The 20,855-nt window shown below is 43.8% G+C and overlaps 1 protein-coding gene across 1 annotated transcript in view; it reads left to right on the forward strand.

Moving 5' to 3' along the window:
- The window catches only part of LOC115330622 (A disintegrin and metalloproteinase with thrombospondin motifs 2-like), a 55,892-nt gene extending 35,622 nt beyond the window's left edge, over positions 1-20,270 (forward strand). Inside the window, exons 11-15 of the mRNA XM_042293574.1 lie at positions 240-348; positions 6,906-7,070; positions 10,932-11,067; positions 18,401-18,580; positions 20,238-20,270. Of these exons, the coding sequence (XP_042149508.1) occupies positions 240-348; positions 6,906-7,070; positions 10,932-11,067; positions 18,401-18,580; positions 20,238-20,270 (623 nt within the window). The remainder of the gene's footprint in view (positions 1-239; positions 349-6,905; positions 7,071-10,931; positions 11,068-18,400; positions 18,581-20,237) is intronic.
- Positions 20,271-20,855: the final 585 nt, after the last annotated feature.

Consider the following 20,855-nt stretch of genomic DNA (forward strand, 5'->3'; position numbering starts at 1 on the left):
TAAGTATTGCCGATTGTAATTTTTTTTACGACATAATATTATGGACCTACATTATAAAATTTAAAATACTTTTTTTGCTGTTTTGCGCGTGCATTTTCATGTTTGCACTCATGTATCCCCTTCAAAATTTCAACCACGCAGTATTTGTACATGTTATTAAACTGATTAGAAACAGAAACAATAGTGCTTCATACTCGAAATTTGAATTTCTTTTTTTTTTTTTTCAATATTGCTTGCAGGTGCTGCCTACATTGGGCAACTGTGCAGATTTTTACGTGTTGCCGCAACAGAAGATATGCCCCATACATTCAGCATGGTCAGCATTCTCACCCATGAATGGGGACACTTGTAAGTATCCGCATCAGAAAATACGATGCGCCTGTGTTACCTTCAGGACGAGGCTAGAGCGCATTTCAGGAACATGAAAAGGGCAATGCACGCCGACCCGGTTGCTACTTTCAAGCGCTTTTTCTCTAGTTTGTTGACTTTGTGAGGGGATATCGAGACTCTTTATATGAGTGTGCATTATGCATCAGAAAAACCCGTTTACAGCGCTTGCTTGTTATTTTTTTTTTTTACGCTGTATCTATTGTTCTTCCACCTCCGAGCTAAAAATACTCGTTACAACTTTAAATGTTTAGTGTCCACCCCTGCCGTCACAAGGTGAAAAAACTGCGAGCTGAGATTTGAAAGTTGTCATATGCTACAGCAAACATATCACCGCTCTCGGCTTAGCTTGATTCTTTCGGGCTCTGTCCCGCATTCTCAGAAATAGGTGGTGTAGTGCTCACACCCCTTGTCCCATACATAACACCCCAAAACTACATTTCGACGTTCGGGCCACTGACGTCGAACTGACGATTCAACATTTACAAGCAACTTGTGAGCTGTGCGATATAACATACTAAATAGCTAAAGTAAGCATAAAAGACTACAGCATAAAACACTGATGTTTTGCAGCACCACTAACAAAAACTTTAATATTTTTTTGTAGTTTTTATGCGTACATTACCTATTTTAATAACTTGTGCCACTCTACTATTCGAACTGCTCGTATTATTTGGCATCGTCGGTTCGACGTCAATAAACTAGACATCTAATTGTTGTTTTGGGGGTGTTATTTATGAGACAAGGTGTGTAAGTACTGCTGCAACCCCTACTTTTGAGGGCGTGGCCAGTGGCTGTCCTCAATGAGCTCGCATTCCTCATAAGACGCCTCACTTATCCCAAGCGCAATTTGCGCTCCCCGCCAGGGCAGTAGAGGCCGGTATTTAGCTCTGAATGCCTGTCGTGATTCATTGTCAATGCCACGAGCTCTTCGAGGCCTTTGCGCCTCCCCCCCCCCCCCCCTTTCCGCAGCAGGCTTGCTTGGGCACGGTCCCGCATGCTATGGCGGCCCCGGTCCAATATGCCAGACTTGGGAAGTAATCCGTTACAAGTAACGGATCATTGGTAATTCGTTACTTTTTCAAGCAATTGCATAATACCATGTTACTTTTTTTCGGAGTTAGGTTGTAATGTAATTTCGTTACAACAAGTTGGAAACGAATTACTTTAATTACTCTTTCTTTAAAACAAAATAAGAGCATAATAAAGTAACTGGAACAATAAGAGCTGAACATTCAGCAGCATAAAGAGAGCAAGTTCAACAAAATAGAAGACAAAAGGAAGGGGAGAGTAGCCGAAAAGAAAACACGATTTTTTGTATGACTGGTCACTAGAACCACTAGAAAGACTGGCAAGGCATGCACAACTAGTGAAATACAAGACCATGTAAGACAATGCCGAGAACGGTCTCCGTCACCTGCCATCCCGTTTTTTTGTTGTTGTTGTTGTTGTTGTTTTTTCTTTAAGACAGGAGAAAGTTCTTCCGGTTTGTTTTTATCTTTTTACACCGTTTCACCCTTTGCAACTTCTTGGACGTTTCCCGCCACCTGCACAGACATCAAACGCGGGTCCATATTCCCTCAATTCGCGGGCTTCGAGTCGCGTAACAGGCGATGTAGCCTCGCGCGAGGTGGTCGAACTCTTTCTGTCTTTGAGGTGCGCTACTTTATTCTAGCGTGCTCTTGAGGCACGGCTGAAAAGCGTCTGGCGCGAGGATAACAGCATCGTTTTCGAGGGTTCGGACGATACGTCTTTTGGTTTACTTGTGTAGACATGGTTGTCGAGTCCACTCCTTACTTTACAGTCAACTGTCAACATAAAGAGGTGGGGGGAGGGGTGGATAGGCCGCCTAAAGAGTGCTGACAGAGAGAGAGTAAATGTAGTGTGCTCCTTCATTGTTTTGTCAGACCGATGGCCACTGATTTTCTCACTCTCTATGCCCTCCCCTTCCCTGGCCTCCACGAATATTGGCATGAAAGTGAGAACCGCTGTTCCCGTATCCGCTACTTTTTCACTGACTGCTCGTGTTTTCGGCCATGAAGAGTCCGTCGTCTCCATGGCCATCTCTTAAGGAAATGTTCAAAATTCAGACAGAGCATTAAGGAGAACGAAATCTAGAGTTTCAGTGTTACTTTCTTGCCAAAAACCACATATTGTCATCAACAACACAACAAACTCTAATCTACGTAAACACATCAAAGTAAACTGGGACACTTGCATTCTACATTGGCTATACATTGTAACGTTAGCACCGAGTTTTTTCTTTCGTGTGAATAACAGGCGAAACCCCCGACTCATAAGGAAGCTTTCGTAGATCGCTTCTTTAGCTCCGAATCTCGTAGACGCTGCTACTGAGCATACGCACCGCTAGCTTTGTCTGCACAATTTCAGGGATCATTTCCGGAGGCCGTAAGCTAGCGGGATGGCGGGTCTGGGTGCAGCTTTCGGTGCCTTGTCAGCCTACAGGTGAACGGAATGAACCTACACTCTTTCTCTTTAATGGAATGTTTTATTTTCAGAAAGACTACCCTAATACGGAAGAATGAGTAGAGGAAAATAGTGAAAACTTCTGAAAAAATATCATAATTGTTTTTATTATCTTCTGAATGTTCTACGGAAAAAAATGACGTGAAAGTAATTGGTAACGTGACGAGTAATCTAATCCGTCATTTGTCAGCGAAAGTAATTTGTAACGGTAATGCATTACATATGAGACTCGGCATTTTGTAATTTTAAGTCATTAAATTTTTCAAATCACCAGCACAAGTGTACCATACGCTATAGCAGCTACCGTCCGAACGCCACTTACCCTTCAGGTGGAAATGTGCTTCTCTGTCCCTGGCCGCTTACATAGGGCCTTCTGAAACAGGCTCGGCTGTAACTTTATGCGATGAGAAGCAGCATGTGATTCACCGAGTGCATACCAATCAGACCATTAACGGTTTTCAATAAGCGCCGGGTCGGGTCTTTGAACAAAGGCAATTGTACAAGTCACGGCTCCGCTGGCTTGCCATTTTGTGCACTCTGCTTGTGTTACCAAAATGCCCATCTAAGGGTACTTACGATGGCCTGAAGCAGGGCTTGGAAAATGAGCACCGTGTTTCGCAGTCTACACTGGCCGCAATTGCTCCGCTCCAATCAGCGTCTAGGTTTCTATTTTAGGATAAGGAAAGAGGGGCATTGAAGACAAACGGACAAGACAGGCCTTTCGACTTTAAACAAAACATTAACTGACTCAACTTCGCCTTTTGAAACTCGACGGGGGGCGTCTGAGAGGTAGACCCAAGCAGCACAGAGTGGGCCTATCATTGGCCAGTGGCTAGAAATGTTCCTTTGGCCAGCGGCTAGACAGTGCCCAAGCAGCACAGAGTTGGCCAGTCATCGGCCAATGGCTGGCAATGGTCCTTAGCCAAGTAGCCAGACAGTGGCCAGAGACTGGCCGGTGACTGGCCTTTATCTAGCCATTGGCCAATGGCCACTGGCCATCAGCCATCGGCCAAGCATTGGCCAATGAATGGCCACTCTCTGGCCACTGGCCAAAAGACCATCGCCAGACATTGGTCATTGCTTGGCCAAAATCCGTGCTGCTTGGGTGGCCTGTGATTGGCCGATGAACGGCCTTTCTCTTGCCATTGGCCAATGGCCACTGGCAATCAGCCATCGGCCAAGTGTTGGCCAATGAACGGCGATTCTTTGGCCACTGGCCAAAGGACCATCGCCAGCCATTGGCCGTTGCTTGGCCAATATCCGTGCTACTTGGGAGAGAGGGAGGGTGCTGGGGAGAGTAGCGTGAAGCGCGAGAGACACGTGCGAAAAATATATCTGATCTGACGCCCGATCCGGCAATACGACTGCCTGATCCGAAAAATTTTGTCGCTTCAGACGTCGGATCGGCGATCCGACGTGCGTCCAACGCGCTAGATAGTTTCGCACGGCGGAGAGATTGTCGAATGCGTCCAGCCAATGACAGCACAGCTAGCGCGAACGTCATGATGACGTACTGGATCTGGCGGGACGAGTAAGAAAACGGGACGGGCGACGGGAAGCCGGACGCGTGGATCCCGCTGACCCATTCGAAATAGATGGCCCCGGTAGAGAATGCACGCGCTAGAGAGAACGAGCTCCTAACTTCGCTCGTGCAAGCTAAACCATCAATTTGAGACCAGAGATCTATGAACGCGAACCTCCGCTGAAGTGCTTGGATCTCCTCGGCGGAGCCGAACGGATCGTCGTGCCGCATGCAAGGTCGGAAGCGTGTGTCTCAAACTGTCGCGTGTGGCGATTCGGAGCGGCGTTCGGACTGCCGGATCGGAAGTCGGATCGGACGATTCTGCCGCCCATGTGTCTCGCGCTTGAGCAATGTGGGCCTTATCGCAGCTATGGGTGCACGGCGGAAGGTGAGACCCTGCTCGCAGCCATGCGTTTACGGCGACGTGCCGATTGACACAGAGCAGAACCCTACCTTCCGCCGTTCAGGCATAGCCTCAAGCAAGGCCACATGGCTCACGCTTCTCTCATCCACCACCCTCCCTTTCTACCTCCCCGACGACCCCCCTCAAGCTTCAGGAAGCGAAGTCGAGCCAGTAAACGTTTTGTTGAACGTCGAAAGCCTGTCATGTCTGTTTGTCTTCAATGCCCTTCTTTTCTTATCGCACTTAAAGGGTATTTAAGCTCGCCGAGGTTTTTATTCGAACATGACCTATAAGGGCTAACTACGCAGAACACAATTGGAGACTGGAAATTGTTTTCTTTCCTCCTAAAAAAGAGCCGGTCGAGAATTATCCGGTTTCAGTCCCACTCGCTCTTGTTTTTATGGTCAAGTAGCTTCAAACTATGTATGCCAAATATATTCAAAGTCGTGTGCTTTCTAAGAAACACGTTCAATATTTAAAAAGGAAATATGAACCCCAATTTTTATGGCCTTCAAAAAGCTAAGAATACGCTCATTAAAAAAAAAAAAAAAGCATGTTGCACAGCTCGAAGGAACTTCATGTACGCATCCTTCTCAAAGTGCCGACGCACCGCATGTACACGTCCTTCTCAATAGGGAGTTTTTGAATAACATACTCAATTTTAGCGCTTGCGTTAACTCACGCGACCACATAGAGCAATGCGTTTGTGCGCCTGAAAAAGTGGTGAACAATCAAATTTCTTCTAAATAAGAAATTTCATCTAGTTTCAATTCAGACAGATTACAAGCCCATTATCAGGAACTGACGCTATCATTGCGAAGAGTTTACGAATGGAGTAAACAGTTAGGCAAAATGTGAGCGCCGATAACGAATACACCGCGCGCTCACGTTCTTCCGACTGCAGCTCCGCAAACCAGATTTTTCTACGCAAAAACAGAGAGATACCAAAACAATGGTAGCATTCACTGGACATGCACGGAAAATACTTTGAAACACTGACATTGTTTCGTGAATGTCATATTGTTTCATTCCTCTGCAGAGTTGAAAGTGCAGTAAAACTCGAACTATCATCGTAATTGTAAATTATATTGGTTTGTACACATTAGCAAATCGAACCCTTTCAAACATACTACAGCGCGTCTACAAATTTTTTTTTTTTTTCACAAAACAATTTTGTTGCTTGTTGAATGCAGAGTCACTGCCAAATAATAGCGCTAGCGTTAGGGACCAGGTGGCAATCTTTCAGAAATAAACGTCATGTTAATTAACATTTATAAATTATTTCTCAGTACCTTAATTGGAAAAGTGGAGCCCATTCCTGGGGGTGGCTGACGCCATTACTCTCCATGAATTTCTGAACCTCGTCATCCGCCCTTTCCCCATTTAAAACTGCCGAAGATTGAGTAGTATATTTAACCAGATTGCAGTCAACATTGATGTTTCGTGTGTAGTCAGCACCGCTAGCGCCATATTTGCGGAAAGACTGCGTTCCAGAATACACGCTTTATTTTTTCTTCTGCGACTAAAAAAAAGACGAAACAATTTAGGGGGGACACTTAGTACCAGATTTGCCTTGGGGAAAACTCGTGTCCTTGGGACGCTGTTAGATCTTGCGAAAAACTGGCAATGCAAGAGCGACCGGTGGCGCTGAGTTAAGTTATCGGGCATTCATGATGACGTGAACACCCACCCGCGTTACAACATGTACGGTGGGGCGAAGCAACAACTAGATATTAATATTATTTGTTTAAATGACTTCCCTTACATATCGGAATATATTCACAGGTGTTTCTGATGCATAATATGTCACACGTGGATGATTTTTGTGCCTGCTTTGACCTCCGATTTCAAAAGGAAGCCACAAACGAATCTCGTAGTTTTCATTTTTTGACAGATAACAAGAAGGTATCTGTAGAAGATATTTCGTTGGGACAGTTCTTGTCCCTTGGACTCTGTTTTCTTCTGAAATCCGGTCCCCTCATATATCGTGATATATTCACATGTTATTGACATATTGATTGCACATGTTGGTGCACTTTAAACCTGCATCTAATAAATTCGGGAGAACGCCACTAACAAACCTGGAAATTTTAACTTTTTCAACAGGCTTGGAATGGTGCACGACGGTGACAAACCGGGGTATTACACTCCTGCTTACAAAAATCTTGTGTGCAACCCAAAAGATGGCTACATAATGGCGCCACGTGCAAACGGCGCACGAAATGGACAATGGTCTGAGTGTTCCTTGGATCAATTGAAAGGGTTTGTTAGGTACGAATTTATATTATTTAATAGCAATGTACCATTCTAGCCTACCTTTGATGCTCCATTCTGTCCTAAATTCGAGGCTCTATTGTGTCCTCCATTTGACGCTCTAATGTTTCCTACCTTTTACGCTCTATTTTGTCATAACATTGTTGCTTCATTGTGTCTTACCATTGATGTTCTATTTTGTCAGAACGTTAAGGCTCCACTGTGTCCTATCTGTAATGTTGCGTTGTGTCCTACTTTTTATTCCTGATGGTCTCCTATATTTGGCGCTTCATTGTTCCCCCCCCCCCCCTTTGTGTGCTTCATTTTCTTCTACTTTTGTTTTATACCGTCCTATATTTATGCCTCATCGTGTACGTCATTGATGCTTTATTTTATTCACTATTCCCCATTTTTTATGTTTCTTTGTATTCCATCTTCGGTGCTCCTATGTGCCCTTGGTTTCAGTCGCTATTGTGTTCTACCTTTGACTCTCTATTGTGTCCTACCTTTGAGGTTCTACATTGTCATGTCTAAGGTTTCACTGCGACCCTCCCGTAATGCTCCGTTTCGCACTACTTTTGATTATTCACTGCCACCTACGTTTGATCCTGTATTGTCTTATACTCTTTACGCTTTCTTGTGTCCTATTTTCATGCCTCATTGTGTCCTATAATGGATGTTTTATTATGTCCAACCTTTGATCATTCATTATGCCCCATCTTTGAAGCATCATAGTGTTCTATTCTGATTCTCCAGTGTGTACTAGATTTGGGGCTCCATTGTGTGCTTCATTTCGTGGTCTATTTTGACATAGCTTTAAACATCTTTGTGTCCCACCTGTAATGCTCCGTTGTTTCCTCATTTTGATGCTTTATAGCGACCTATTTTTTCATGACTCATTGTGTCCTACCATGGTTGCTTGGTTGCGTTCCATCTTTAATGATTAATCGTGCTTTATTTTTTATACTTCCTTAAGGCTGTATTGTGCACACCTTTAATGCTTCATTGTGTCCTACCCATATTTGGTATTCTATTAAGTCCTAAGTGTAATGCTCAGTTGGAACTTACCTTTAAGGCCATATTATGTTCCCTCTTTAATACTCCCCCAAGTGGTTCCTGTGATCTTCTATTGTTTTCCAACTCAGAATCAGAATCAGAATCAGAATCAGTTTATTTTTGTTACAGCGCTTTTACACACATGTGACAAGGGGGGCCAGGAAAAAAAGCTGCAAGTTTGCAGCTTGACGGGTTCCTGCCCCCCAAAAAACACAGGGCAGAGCGGCACTGTCATCAAAAACACACACAAAAAAAACAGTGAAAATAACTGATGTAACATGATATTTAGCAATATATTAAGCATCGTCTCAATACACATTGAGATAGATAGATATAACAAACATAAGGCAAAGAATCTATTTATTACCGGCAAGTTTAAGTTTTATGGACATTTAACGAAAGTTTACCAACACTCATCTCCAGACACGAAAGAAAAACACAATAAAGATAACTTATATAAGATATCGCATAAAATAAGTGTCATTGGAAATAGGTTGCGCTTCAAAAACAGACTGAAGTAGAAAATATACCAAACATATGACAAACATTTTCACTCAATATAAGAAAGCCTCAGTTCTATGGGCATTTAATGAAGGTGAATCAACTTCTTGGGAATATAAGGTGTTCAACAGTGACGGTAATCTGTAACTCAACCTCTGGAAGCCAAAATTAGTTCTAGATGATGGGATTCTCCATGGACGCCAATGGCGTGAGGAATATAATGATACATTATTTTCAAGTTTAGCGAGGTCAAAAATTACTGTAATATGTTCTCTTAAGGCACGATGATATGTGACCGTTAATCTATTAGAGTACATGTTAGATACGTCAAGTTTTTTATGCTTTGCAAATAAAGGAAGAGAACTATGGTCACGTGGGACATTTTCAAGTATCCTTATTGCTTTTTTTTGCATTAACCTCAACCTGTCAAAGTTACTTTTTGTTGTTGTCCCCCATACCAGGTGGCAATAACAAAGAATTGAGTGAAAAAGGGAATTATATACTAATTTTTTTATAGTTACAGGAAATACATTTCTATATTTGTTCATTATCCCTACTACTTTACAAAGTTTTTTATGTATGTAGGATACATAAAAAACTTTGTACTCAAAGTTTTTTATGTATCAAAGGTTCCAATACGCCCTGGTGCTTCGTTTCCGTTTAGTTTATATTAATTTTACAAAAAACTATCAAAAATGATCAATCAATACCTCTACGCCTAATACAAATTTGAAGACTTGCTTAAATTGATAAAGCCTTTAATTGTAATAGCCGGTAAAGCTATTACAATTAGTTGTTGTGACGCATGATACCGCTTTTAAAATTCGTTCACTTGACAGTCATCATCATTTAATACCCGCGAACCTGATAAAGACACGATGAAGAAAAAAACCGCGTTAACTACAACTAAGAAAGAACTTTGTTCGATTTAAAATCAAGCATCTTATATAGAGTCCAACAATGATGAACCAAGGCCAACATTGTAAGAAGCTTTGTATGAGTTTCAGTGAGTGGCCACACGTCGTGTTTAAACTTTCAAGGTTTGACAAACGCCTCATAGCGCTGATCTTATAGTAGGAGCGCTTCTAAACTTTAGATGGTTTTATTTATTCGGCGTACACTGGAATGGTAACTTTACAAACGCAGGTACAGTGGTAAATGCAAGAAATTACCCAAAAATCAAATATTTATTTAGGAAATATTGAGTCATTAATATCGACATTTCCTCTGAGTATCGTACTACTAGAATAAATGTCAATATTAGTTCTTCATTGTGGTAGGTACAATAAAAGAATTTTCTAGATGTGTTACTAGAATCCAATGCACAGAACTATGCCGAGCCTAGTAAAAAAAAGTGTGCGTTCTCCAGATTTTCGTGATTTATAATTGTATTTATCATTGCCTTGGTTATTTATTTCGTTAAAAATTAAACAATACGCAGTCCTAAGTCAACTGTAAAAAAATAATTTGCTTAGAGAGGTTTGTTTAAAACTTCCATGAGAGTTCGCCAGATAGAAATGTCCCGGACCTTAGACAACTCTATTGAAGACAGTTCAAGCTTTGGCCAGTTGGCCAAAGCTGCCGCCAGAATCAAAGGGTTCAGTTCATTCCCCCACCCAACCATCCACTCAAAATGTTAGGGTTATTAACCCTTGAAAGGCCTTTTTGGAGAATGGAATCCAAGCTAATGTTTCGGGTCAGGCAGTCTTTTCCTCACTAGAAAGATAGACTTCGTTTTTTAGGCGGAACGATATAATTTCGTATGGCGCAAGCTAACGACAGCTAGCGCTGCAGATGAGTTTGAGTCAAGTATCCGACAGGGGCGAGCAGTGACATCTGAAACGCATTCTAAAGACACTTCTCAAATTTGGGTTCCACTTCATCTGATAGGGTTCTTTGCAGAGAACATTGAGCAGTCTCCGAGACGAGTTTTCTTAGTGAGCTGTTAACAATAGACCGATCTCTCCAGTCAATTTCGCTGCGCCACCGCTGCTACAGTGCGTCGAGAGAACTTTAGTCTTTCTGAACGTGCGGCAACTTCGCTAGATTTCTGCGCGTGACAAGCCGTCTCGGGCATTGCCGCCTGACATGTGGCTTCGCACAGGCCGTCTCGCGCACTGGAGCTTGCATGCAGCAAACTATAGTTATGGCGGCGTCACGCATGCGCCTGACGCTTGGTGAGATCGGTATATTCCTGAATATCTTGTTTGTTTGTGCAACTTTCATATACATTTAAGTAGCGCAACACGCGAATGTGTGATGGTTTAATCAATATTCGATCTTTGGGGATCATTAGGCGTTCTTTACTTTTGCTTTTTTTAGGACTCTGGATCAAGCCTGCCTTGATGTGAGGTCACAGACACGCTACAATATAAATATGACGGAACTCCCGGGAGCGAAAATCACGAAGGAACAATTGTGTCGCGACTCTTTTCCAGACTTCGGTCCTTTGATTTACGTAAGTTTCCCACGTTTGTGCCAAGAATCATAGAAGCAAACGACGCAAAAATCTGCTGCTATGGCTCGGCAGCAAAGGCCCAACCGAAAGTGTACTTCAGTGCCGGAAGGCAGGCGACGACGTACGCGAACTGGACGAGTAATCTTTGCTAAACTACACTAAACATTGTAACAACCATAATCGTGTAAAAAGGGTGTGAGAAGGGTGTAAGTTAAGAAAAACACCCTTTTTACACCTTTTCACGCCATTTCTGAATATCGGTGAGTGAAAAAAATTGTGCTGACGTTTTTCACCCTTACACGCCCTTTTTACGCCCCACTTGAAGCTATGGTGTCTAAAATCGTGTAAAAAGGGTGTATGGGCGAATTTTACGCCCTTCATTCACACGGTGTGAAAGGGGCGTAATGGTGATGCTGTCAAATACGCCCATGATTTCATAGCCGTTCATATTTATTGCGTTGCTGAAACATGCTGATGTACGGCGGTACAAACATCGAGTACCATTAATCGCCACACGGAGTCGCGTATGATTAGGAAGTGCTGGAGAATAGTTTTTGCATCTTCTATTGAACTCTCCGTACGACCCGAGCCGAAAATTGCGTGTCGCGCGTGCATCCGTTTTATTAGTTCAACTTTGATTAAAATAAAATTATCTCCGCTCGCAAAAAAAAAAAAAAAGAACGAACACGAGATAATATACAACCCAGACAGCACACAGTACTGCGCCGTTGTGTGTTTATATAGGAAAGATTGTGCCCACACAATTTTGGTATAGCCAATATCTGTAAAAAAATGCGATGGGTCGCGCCTACGCCATCTTGACATCCCGTACGCGGCGCCGCTTTTGGTCGAGTGTCAAGATTGTCCTGCGTGAATCGGCTATGCCGGCTAGGTATGTTTTTTTTTCTTGACTGCCTAAAATCCGACGCTAAAAATAACACAAAACAAGATTAAGCAAAACGGAATCTGCTTACATTTAACCTGAGAAAGACCTCCTGCGCTCAAGCCTTGAACAAACTGTGGCGCCTTCATTACGGGTATTACAATCTCACCTGACTGGGTTTCGCACTACTTATAGCACCTTCTCTTCAATTTTATTTGTTTTTGTGTGCACTTCTGAAGAAACAATGTCGCAAGACGATCGAAAGTGCCGGATTCATGACACCCCCCGCTCGGGTCCGCAATTCTTACTCTGCGTGGTGACACCAAAATATTTAGCGTCCCGACGCTTTCTTTTTCCCGTTTTTTTTTTTTTTTTTTTGGGGGGGGGTATTAATGAAGCCGCATTTCTTATTATTTCATGCTCTCAGCGTCTTAGCTTTGTCCCGTGCTTCAACGGCGTTCAAATTTGTTTTCTGTATTTATATTTTGTGACCTCGCCGTCCGCATAAGAGCATGCGCTTCTACATAACCGGCAGTTGGAAACGCTCAAGGTTGTAAAGCAAGTCCTGACGAGTTCCATTTCGCGACTTTCCCTAGACAGTGCGTTTTGCAATACAAAGCAGCGGAGGGAGATTAGCAGCTTTGTCCACCCCCCTTTGACCGCGTCTTCTGATGAGCTTCCACACCTTTTGTGTCTTCGGGTGGCTATGAGCGAGTGCGAAGGCCGCTTCTAGCAAATCAGAAGGGTGGAGCGAAACACGTGACCGCTCTTCGAAGAACAAAAACGCTTGGACGAAAATTTGTCGTGTGACTCGCTCTCACGCGCTAATGGACTCACTGGGGCTGTAGTCTTTGCGGTATGCCAAGTTATGGTGAGTTGTAGAGGCCACGTAGGTCAGGCTTTCAAAAAGCGCCCGTCAATGTTTTCCTGTTTTTATTGCGTTGCAGTCGCGGCCGTGATTTTTCGTCGTGAACGGTCGGAATACGTCCATACTAACTTTCCGGTAATTGTCGTTTGTTTCGTCGGAGTCCCTGGAATTATTGTGCTGTGCGTGTTGGACGCTTTTCGACAAAGAGCTGCTCATCGGCGGCCGTGAGACTTTCGTTGACAGTGATCGACCGCCTTCAACCTCAACACTGTGTTTGTGGATTGTTCTGTGCTGCCCAAATCGGATTATTCATCTATCAAGGATTACATGAGATCGCTGTTTTCTTTGTAAGTACTCTGCAAGCATGCTTTTGATAGTAGTCCTGCTTCCGTCTCAATAGACCATTTTACTGTTTACAAACACGAACTGCCGCTTACGTCCCAAGCAACTCCCGGCCGTTCCGTCTTTGCAAGCCTGCCAGTTTTGCTCACGTCACCGGTGTTAGAAAGCATAAATGCCGCAAGAAAGTAAAATTGGAGATATAACTATGGCCTTCGATTGAACAATTTGAAGGGGTTATGAAACAATATCCGATTGGAATGTTCATAACCTTACACGCACGGACCGCCACTGGTTCAGAAGCGTCTCGTCGCCGTGGAATCGCTAGGATAAAGGAAAACTATTTCTTTCAGTCTTGCCTTCGCCAAGTTTGATGACGTGCGCGTGAACAAAGATTTGCCCTTTGGCAAGCTGGTAATTGCACGCACTTGCCCGCATAAGCAGAGACATGGCTCCGGCCAGATAACCTGCATGCAATCGTCTGTAGAGAACTTAGTAGAACCTGGTACAACCTTGATCGAAAAATAAAAAGTGAACCAGGCATGTTTCGAATCATTCGTAGTCATTTTTTTCGTTCGCTCTTTTGGGTTATTACACCCCATTTATGGGTGTTGGTCATCGCGGCTTTTTTTATTTTCCTTTCTAGCGGTGGTACACCCAATTTAGAGGGCGTACTGCACAGTCATAACACCCTAATAAAATTGTGTACAGTAGAATCACACTCTAATTTAAGGGTGTTCGGAATAACGCTGTCCTTTAGGGGTGTTAGGAATAACACCCTCTTCTTAGGGCGTTTTGCTACACCAGCAAGGGCGTTAGTTATAGACAAGCCATTTACACTCCCAACGGTGTCATATGTTTAATGTGTATGCCTTACAACAATACCTTTTCTGGAAAGCTATTTAAGAAAACTCCGCTATGTGTAAAAAATAAGAATTAATCGTGCAATTTTTGTCACAAGTCGGCGTCTCTAATGGCCAACATACCGATATCTCTATGGTTTCAGTACATGTGTAACGTCGCCATAGCTTTAGTTGACACAAGTCAAGCGAAAGTGTAGGAGACGGCTGATGCCGTCTCGTCCTCTGCACGCGTATTGCTCCGGTGGTGTTCTCACAGGTGCAGAATGAAAAAAGTTGTTTTTAATGTACCGCCGCCGAGGCAGCGCAGAAAACTGTCCGGTGAGATTGGTCTCATCGCGAGCGCCTGTACTGAAGCTCTCGGGCCCAATGCCGGACGCTCGGCGAGAAAGTCGGCGAGATCGCTGAGCGCCGTGATCGGCCAGTGCCACGCTCCACCTTAAGACTGGCCCATCCGGGCGATCGGAGATCTTCCCAACTTTCTCGTTGAGTGTCCAACTTAATGGGGCCCTGTGGGAAGCGTTGTGCTCCCGAACTCAAGCACAAATAGGGCATCTTGAAAGCCGCACGCTCGTGTCTTTGCGATGTCACTCCGAAGAAAATGCCTGCAGTGAATCAAGAGTAGACGCAAAGGGACGGACCCGGTCGTCTTGGCGACGCCGCGTGAAAGTGTCGCGCTCATTGTGAGAAACTGCGAATCCGACAAGCGCGGATGGTGATGCTAACGCAATGTAGATGCCTCTTTTCTTTTTTTTTTTTGGGGGGGGGGGGGGGGCGGGGGGGCGAGGGGGGGGGGGGTGCTGTCTTTACCGTCTGGGTGGTGTTGGTTTCGCCAGGACTGTAGAAAACATATGGGTAGAGTATAGACAATAATTTTCGTCATCTTAGCGTGCGGCCATATTGTGCCGAATGGGACGGCTCCACGCGGGCACTTCGTGGAAACTGTGGTTTTGCAGGGGGACTGAAATGCCGTCCAGTTGAACAGTTCTTGTACATTTGGGGCTGAAACCAATACACGACGAAAGAAAAAGGGGGCACACCAAAGGAAATCGTGTAGGCTCTGCATTTTGCGGCATACCACCGCGATTTCCGCAATCCCCAGCGCCGCAAATACCGTTCGTGTCCCAAGTAGAGCACCGCTCGCCTCTGCTGGCGCGGCTAAAAGAAATCTCGTCTATACGACATAAGAACTAAAAAAAAAGAAGGAAAGGAGAAGCGCGGGGACGTCGAAGCATCAAGCTCTGGTTTGACTCATCAGTGGAATAACCCAGATCACTCTGCCCCGGTCTCCACTCATTGTTGAAACGCGTTAGAACGCCGGACGCCGCCCTTGGACGATTGCTTTTGAGTAGAGGGTAGAGACAAAGTGACCTATTTTTGCGTTAACCACGTGATAATTACAACTAGAGCTTGGTGCTTTGACATTCCGTCGCTCTCTAATCTCCCTCGCTCCCTCGGTTTCTATTCGTATCGTTATATTTCGTGTTTTATTGCGGTACCAATACGGTACACTTGAAGACAAGGGCGGATTCAGAAGGGGGGTTGGGATGTCCTGACACCCCTCTTGAATTCTGCATTTGTAAAAATTTAGGGCGCGGAAGAGCGGGAAAAGGGGGGGGGGGGGTCTTCAACATATGATATGCTGACCAACACCTGACCCCCCCCCCCCCCCCCCCCCCTCAAGAAATACTTGCGTCCGCCCCTGCTTGGAGAGATGGTACGTATTCTTATTAAAAGAGAATCTGGACACGATCGAAGCGGATAGCTTTCCTTTAGTTCATCTTATCGCTTGGTTCATGTCAATAGTCGCGCTCTTTCAATATGATTATGGCGTTAGTCGTCTTCACTGGACACAATTAACGTCTATGTGTCAAATAAACGCGGCATAAAAATGGCCCCACCACAATTTATAATCGGCTCTAATTTCAGTTGTAATAAAGAATATTGAAGTTATTAAACAATAGGCAAGACCTTATGTTTCACTCAGGTTTGACAATAAGCAAATATATAGTACCATTGAAGGTGGTGGAATCTGGTCTATGTAGCCAAGCAAGAGCTTCAAGGTGTTCTGTAGCTAATATCAAGCGCGCAGCAACCAACATAAAGGCAAGTATTTAAATGCAGACCTTATGGTATATGTACCTCTGTTTTTTTTTTGTTTTTTTTTTTTATTTCCGAGCCCGAGTCTCTCACACATGATGTTAACAGCCGAACTTTGTGGAATATTTTTCTTTTCGAGTCTAACACGTGAACAGGTGTACTAATGTGGCGATGCAGGCGAGTTGGTTATGCATGTTGAAAGTAGTGAAAGCGCACAATAAAGCCGAATACGAAGACGGAGAGGCAACGCTCGTCCTGTTTGCCTCTCCGTCTTCGTATTCGTCTTTATTGTGCGCTTTCCCTGCTTTCAACGCGAACAGGGGCTTATTTTTAGCTAAGTCCCAAGGCATGGCGATCGAGGTTCAAACATATCTTAAGCAAGAAAAAAACAAATAGCGACATTGTGCAGCATTGTACACTCTAAGAACCCTGGAACGTCTACTTTCCCGCAAAGCACTCTGGAAAGCCACTCGCTGCAGTCGACCTTTGAAAATGACAAGGCTGGACACGGCTTATACCTAACAAATAGCTTCCGTTGTAATGCTGAGCATCATGTTTCATCATGTTAAATGTCACAGCCTATTCCTTTTTTCCGGTCTAAGCTTTTGATTACCCTTTTCCTTTGCCAAAATCACTTTGTAGATTGCAGCGGACGTCCCGAATTACGGGCGGGGAAGTAGCTTCTCCAGATTTCTCGGAGTGTAGATTAAGATGCCGCACTATAATAATGAGATTCCGGCACTCGTACGTGCACCTTCGCGGCACCATTTTTGCACGAAACATGTTACGACTGTACTCCTTGTATTACATGAAGGAGGGTTACGGGGTCACCTTACTCCAATTGTGACATTGTATTTTCCAATAAAAAGTACGGATAAATGCAGTAGCGCACATGAACATATAATACCTCTGTGAAACGAGCTTATTGCACTCCAACCGAGCGCACTTCGCCTATAATGTCATTTGAATAGTGAGCCACACGGCTTCTTTCTGAGAAACATACTCGACTCCAAGTGAGTTTGACAAACTCCTTTCACTCGATCTACTGCTTAGAAGCGATTCAAGGATAAAAGAAAACAGCATAGAAATGCGTAGCATAATTTGTTTTCTATAATTAATTTAAAAAAAAAATGAAAGAGAGGAAAGAGAGATGAGTAATAATAGCAGAATGGGCTTAGCCTGAAAGTTCAGGCTCGATCATTACCAAGATGATCGCCAAGGTGAAGACCTTAGAGGCGACGAAAATTAAGTGATTTCAATGCTATCTTAGCAGAGAAGAATAGAACCTACTTCCATACACACGAGAAAACTCGTCCTAAAACAAAAATAACCCTACCTTAACCTATCTTCTCGACTTTAAAAAAAAAAAACCTTATTGCCAGGCTTGACTGATGACGCAGGGCTTCGCGGAACTCAGAGAGTCCGCGGAACCACATTTGAGAACCACTTCTCTATGAGAAAACCCGATCCGAATGGTTTAAGGAGGCATCGTGAGGGCTTCCTCGCAGACCTCCGTAGGATGAAGCGTAACGCCAAATTTAGATCTGATTCTTCCAGTGAGGATCCACCAGAAGCATCCACTTGGTGCAAACATCATTAACGTAGACTTATTTTGTAACGTGTCTTGTTTTGAAAGTATAAAACATTTCAGAGACATTAATAACTTGGCTTCAATGCTTGAAATGTATAATAGTACTTGTCTCACCGTTTTTTTTTCTTTTTATGCTTTCGCGTGGCAATTTTTTTTTTTTTTTTCAGTGCGGCACCGAAACACCTGAAATTACATTCGGGGAGCTGAAGTGCACGCGGTTGAAGTATAGTAAATTAGCTCGTCTTACAGGAGAATTATGCATAAATGTATACGACTAAAGCTGGGCTCTTCAGAGTAGTACGGCTTTGCCTTCTTGACGTCGTTCGGTGCATTTTGCCCGTTAAGGAGAGGGGACATTTTGCGGTGCTATTACTCCCGACTATGCCCAACAGAATTCATATGTATAATATTGCATCTTACTCACCGTATTATAAGTCACGAACATAAAAATCTCAAGAGCAGCATTTCAATATCTTGAAAACACGCACATCCTCTAATTTTAAATAAGGCTCAGAAGACCTAAAAACAGTATCCCGACCTCGGGTACCAATGTGTCCAGCGAGGCAGAGCTTAGGCCAGGTCAGAGAGCGGTTTCTCAGTCGAAAAGTGCGGAACTTTATTTGTGCTTTTGCCGCAAAGAAAATATTAACATCAATGCATTGCGAGGCTACTTTTCTTTTGTGTCACGAAAGGTACCGGATGAGAACATCAGCATACGCGTTCGTACCCCGGTCACAAAAGTATGCGTCAACCTGTCTTGTCCACAGAAAGACCGGAAACCCTCTGAGTGCTACACATGGTGCTGTTCTGAACGTTTCGGCACGTGCATGGAAGTTGTGCTTGTGGACGGAATGCAATGCAAAGACGGACATGTAAGTTTTACTTTTTTCCAACTTGTATCACGAACTACTGGCGACTTAAACGAAATCGAATTCGGATCAAGAAATAACACAGAAGGTCCAAAAAGAGTTTTCTTCCGCCCCGGCTGTCTGCGTGACGACATGGATTTCGCAGCCTATGCAGAGAGCGACTTCTTCTGCTTCTATCGCAGGGGTTGAGTTTAGGTCACAACGCCGAGCTCCGATTGCCTCTGATTTAAGGATAGTGGGTGATCTCAAGGCAATATGATTTGAGGTCGACACCCACTGTCATACAATCAGAACCAATCAGAGCTCGGCGTTTTAACGTCACCTCAACTCCTGCAAAAGTCGCAGACGATCTTAGCGCTTCGAATAATCACGGCCCAGCTATCCCGCAATTAAGGTGCCTAGAGCGCGCCTCCAGATGGTGTGTTTGGCGTACCAGTCTGAGCCTACGGCAAAAGTAATTCCGAAGTGGCAACAAATGACGTCATAGAGGCCGGCGTGTCATGCTGTTGGGCGTCGCAAACCTGCTGGCGAAAAGAACGAGCGAACGTGAGTGTCGCTCTCGCCGCGGCGTCCCAACTTCTGGCTGCCGAAGCTTCCGTTAACTGGCGCAGTGCAGCGGCACAGGCGTCTGCCGCATGCACCACCGATGCTGGGACACCTCCAGGATTGCGGCCGGCAACAGCATGACGCACTTATGACGTAATCGGGAGAAAATCGAGATACCACTTTTTTAGGCGCGGTAAACACACCAGTCGGAGATGTGTTTCGAGCACCGTAGCGAAACTAAATAAAAGGTGAGGAAGGGTGCCGATGCAACTTAACGGTGTGCCGTTTCTTTCTTCCGTGAGATACGAAATAACACCAGCTAACATGTGTTCTCGTCCAAAACTCCTAGCAAGAGCCTCCGAAAGTAGTGCATTTTAAGATAATAAACACCACAAAATTTGAATCCGGAAGAAATAAACCTGACAAAAATATTTAAAAAATGTTTCCTTCAATATTTGGTAACAACCAGAAAACTACTAATTTAAAAAAAGTCAGATTGGTTGTCTTCACACGAATTCTCTATTGTTATCAGAACGGATTGATGATGAGCGTGTAAGTCTATCCTCATATATATCAAAAACTGATTTATAAATGGGAAGGGGCAATGTTTACGAATGATAACACTTCCCCCCAAAATTGACCTTGTTTCAGAGTTGGGCAAAGTGGCCTAATTCCATAAAAAAAAACATGAGGTATTTCGTCTACCTTCAGAACCTTGTAGTATAACGCTTACAAGCTTACCAACGGCAGGTGAGGCCGGCATTGTATTGCGTGGAGCCCTACAGTCGAAAGTCCATGATGCTATGTTGCCATCATTCGCTTTCGTATAAATTTCAGCATACCCTGAAAACTCCGCTTTGTCAACAATTTCTTTTTCAGACGATAATGGAAAGTCATTTCTGCTTCAACATTATTCAACCGATCAAAGTCAGAAACAAAAAAAAATTACTCCTATTGCACGCTGCGTTACCACCTTAGTAACCTAACTTAGGCTTTTATAGTTAGGTTACCATGTGTTTACCTTACAGCGGCGAGCAACACGGCGACCGCCGAAGCAAGTTCAAGTCAATTCCTTCCAGTTTCAATTAAAAAGCTAATTCTTTTGATGTTCCAGCATTGTTTGAAGCAAAAATGCGTCAAGAAGTAGATGGACCAAACATCAAGGCCAGCGCTACCTCCACGTCTTCCTAAAAGGGCCACATTCAACAAACATAACAAGAGTGTGCACTACAATACGGTGATGGTATTGTCAGTCATGGGGACAAGATGCGTACAGATTAATCTGAAGGTAAAACAGAGGTCACTTCTTCCAACAAATAAATTGCGGTTCCTTAGACATATCCACGGAAATTACCGAAATAAAGTAATGGCAGACTTCGCACAAAACTGGTATAGCTATATTTCTACCAATTACAAAACACAAATCGCTACTTCTGGAGCTACAGCGCCACATAACAATCGTGTGTGAGGTAAGTTTATATAAACGTCTCATGGTCTCATTTGGCTTAAATAGGTCCCGATTCAATATAATCTCTTGTCGACGTTTCTGCGGTTTTCTGTTCAAATGACAAAGTTCTTAACCAAAATACTTACACTGCATCTAGAACACGCCACAGTCTAAACCAAACAACAGCAACAGCAAAAAAAAAACGGTGTTGCTGCATTTATAGCATACGTCACTGTTAATCAAAAATTAGGAACTGAAAGTTCCTTAATTTTTTGGGACAAGCTA

The sequence above is a fragment of the Ixodes scapularis genome, unplaced genomic scaffold (assembly GCF_016920785.2).
Source record: "Ixodes scapularis isolate PalLabHiFi unplaced genomic scaffold, ASM1692078v2 PGA_scaffold4__175_contigs__length_147842914, whole genome shotgun sequence".
NCBI classification, from domain to species: Eukaryota; Metazoa; Arthropoda; class Arachnida; order Ixodida; family Ixodidae; genus Ixodes; species Ixodes scapularis.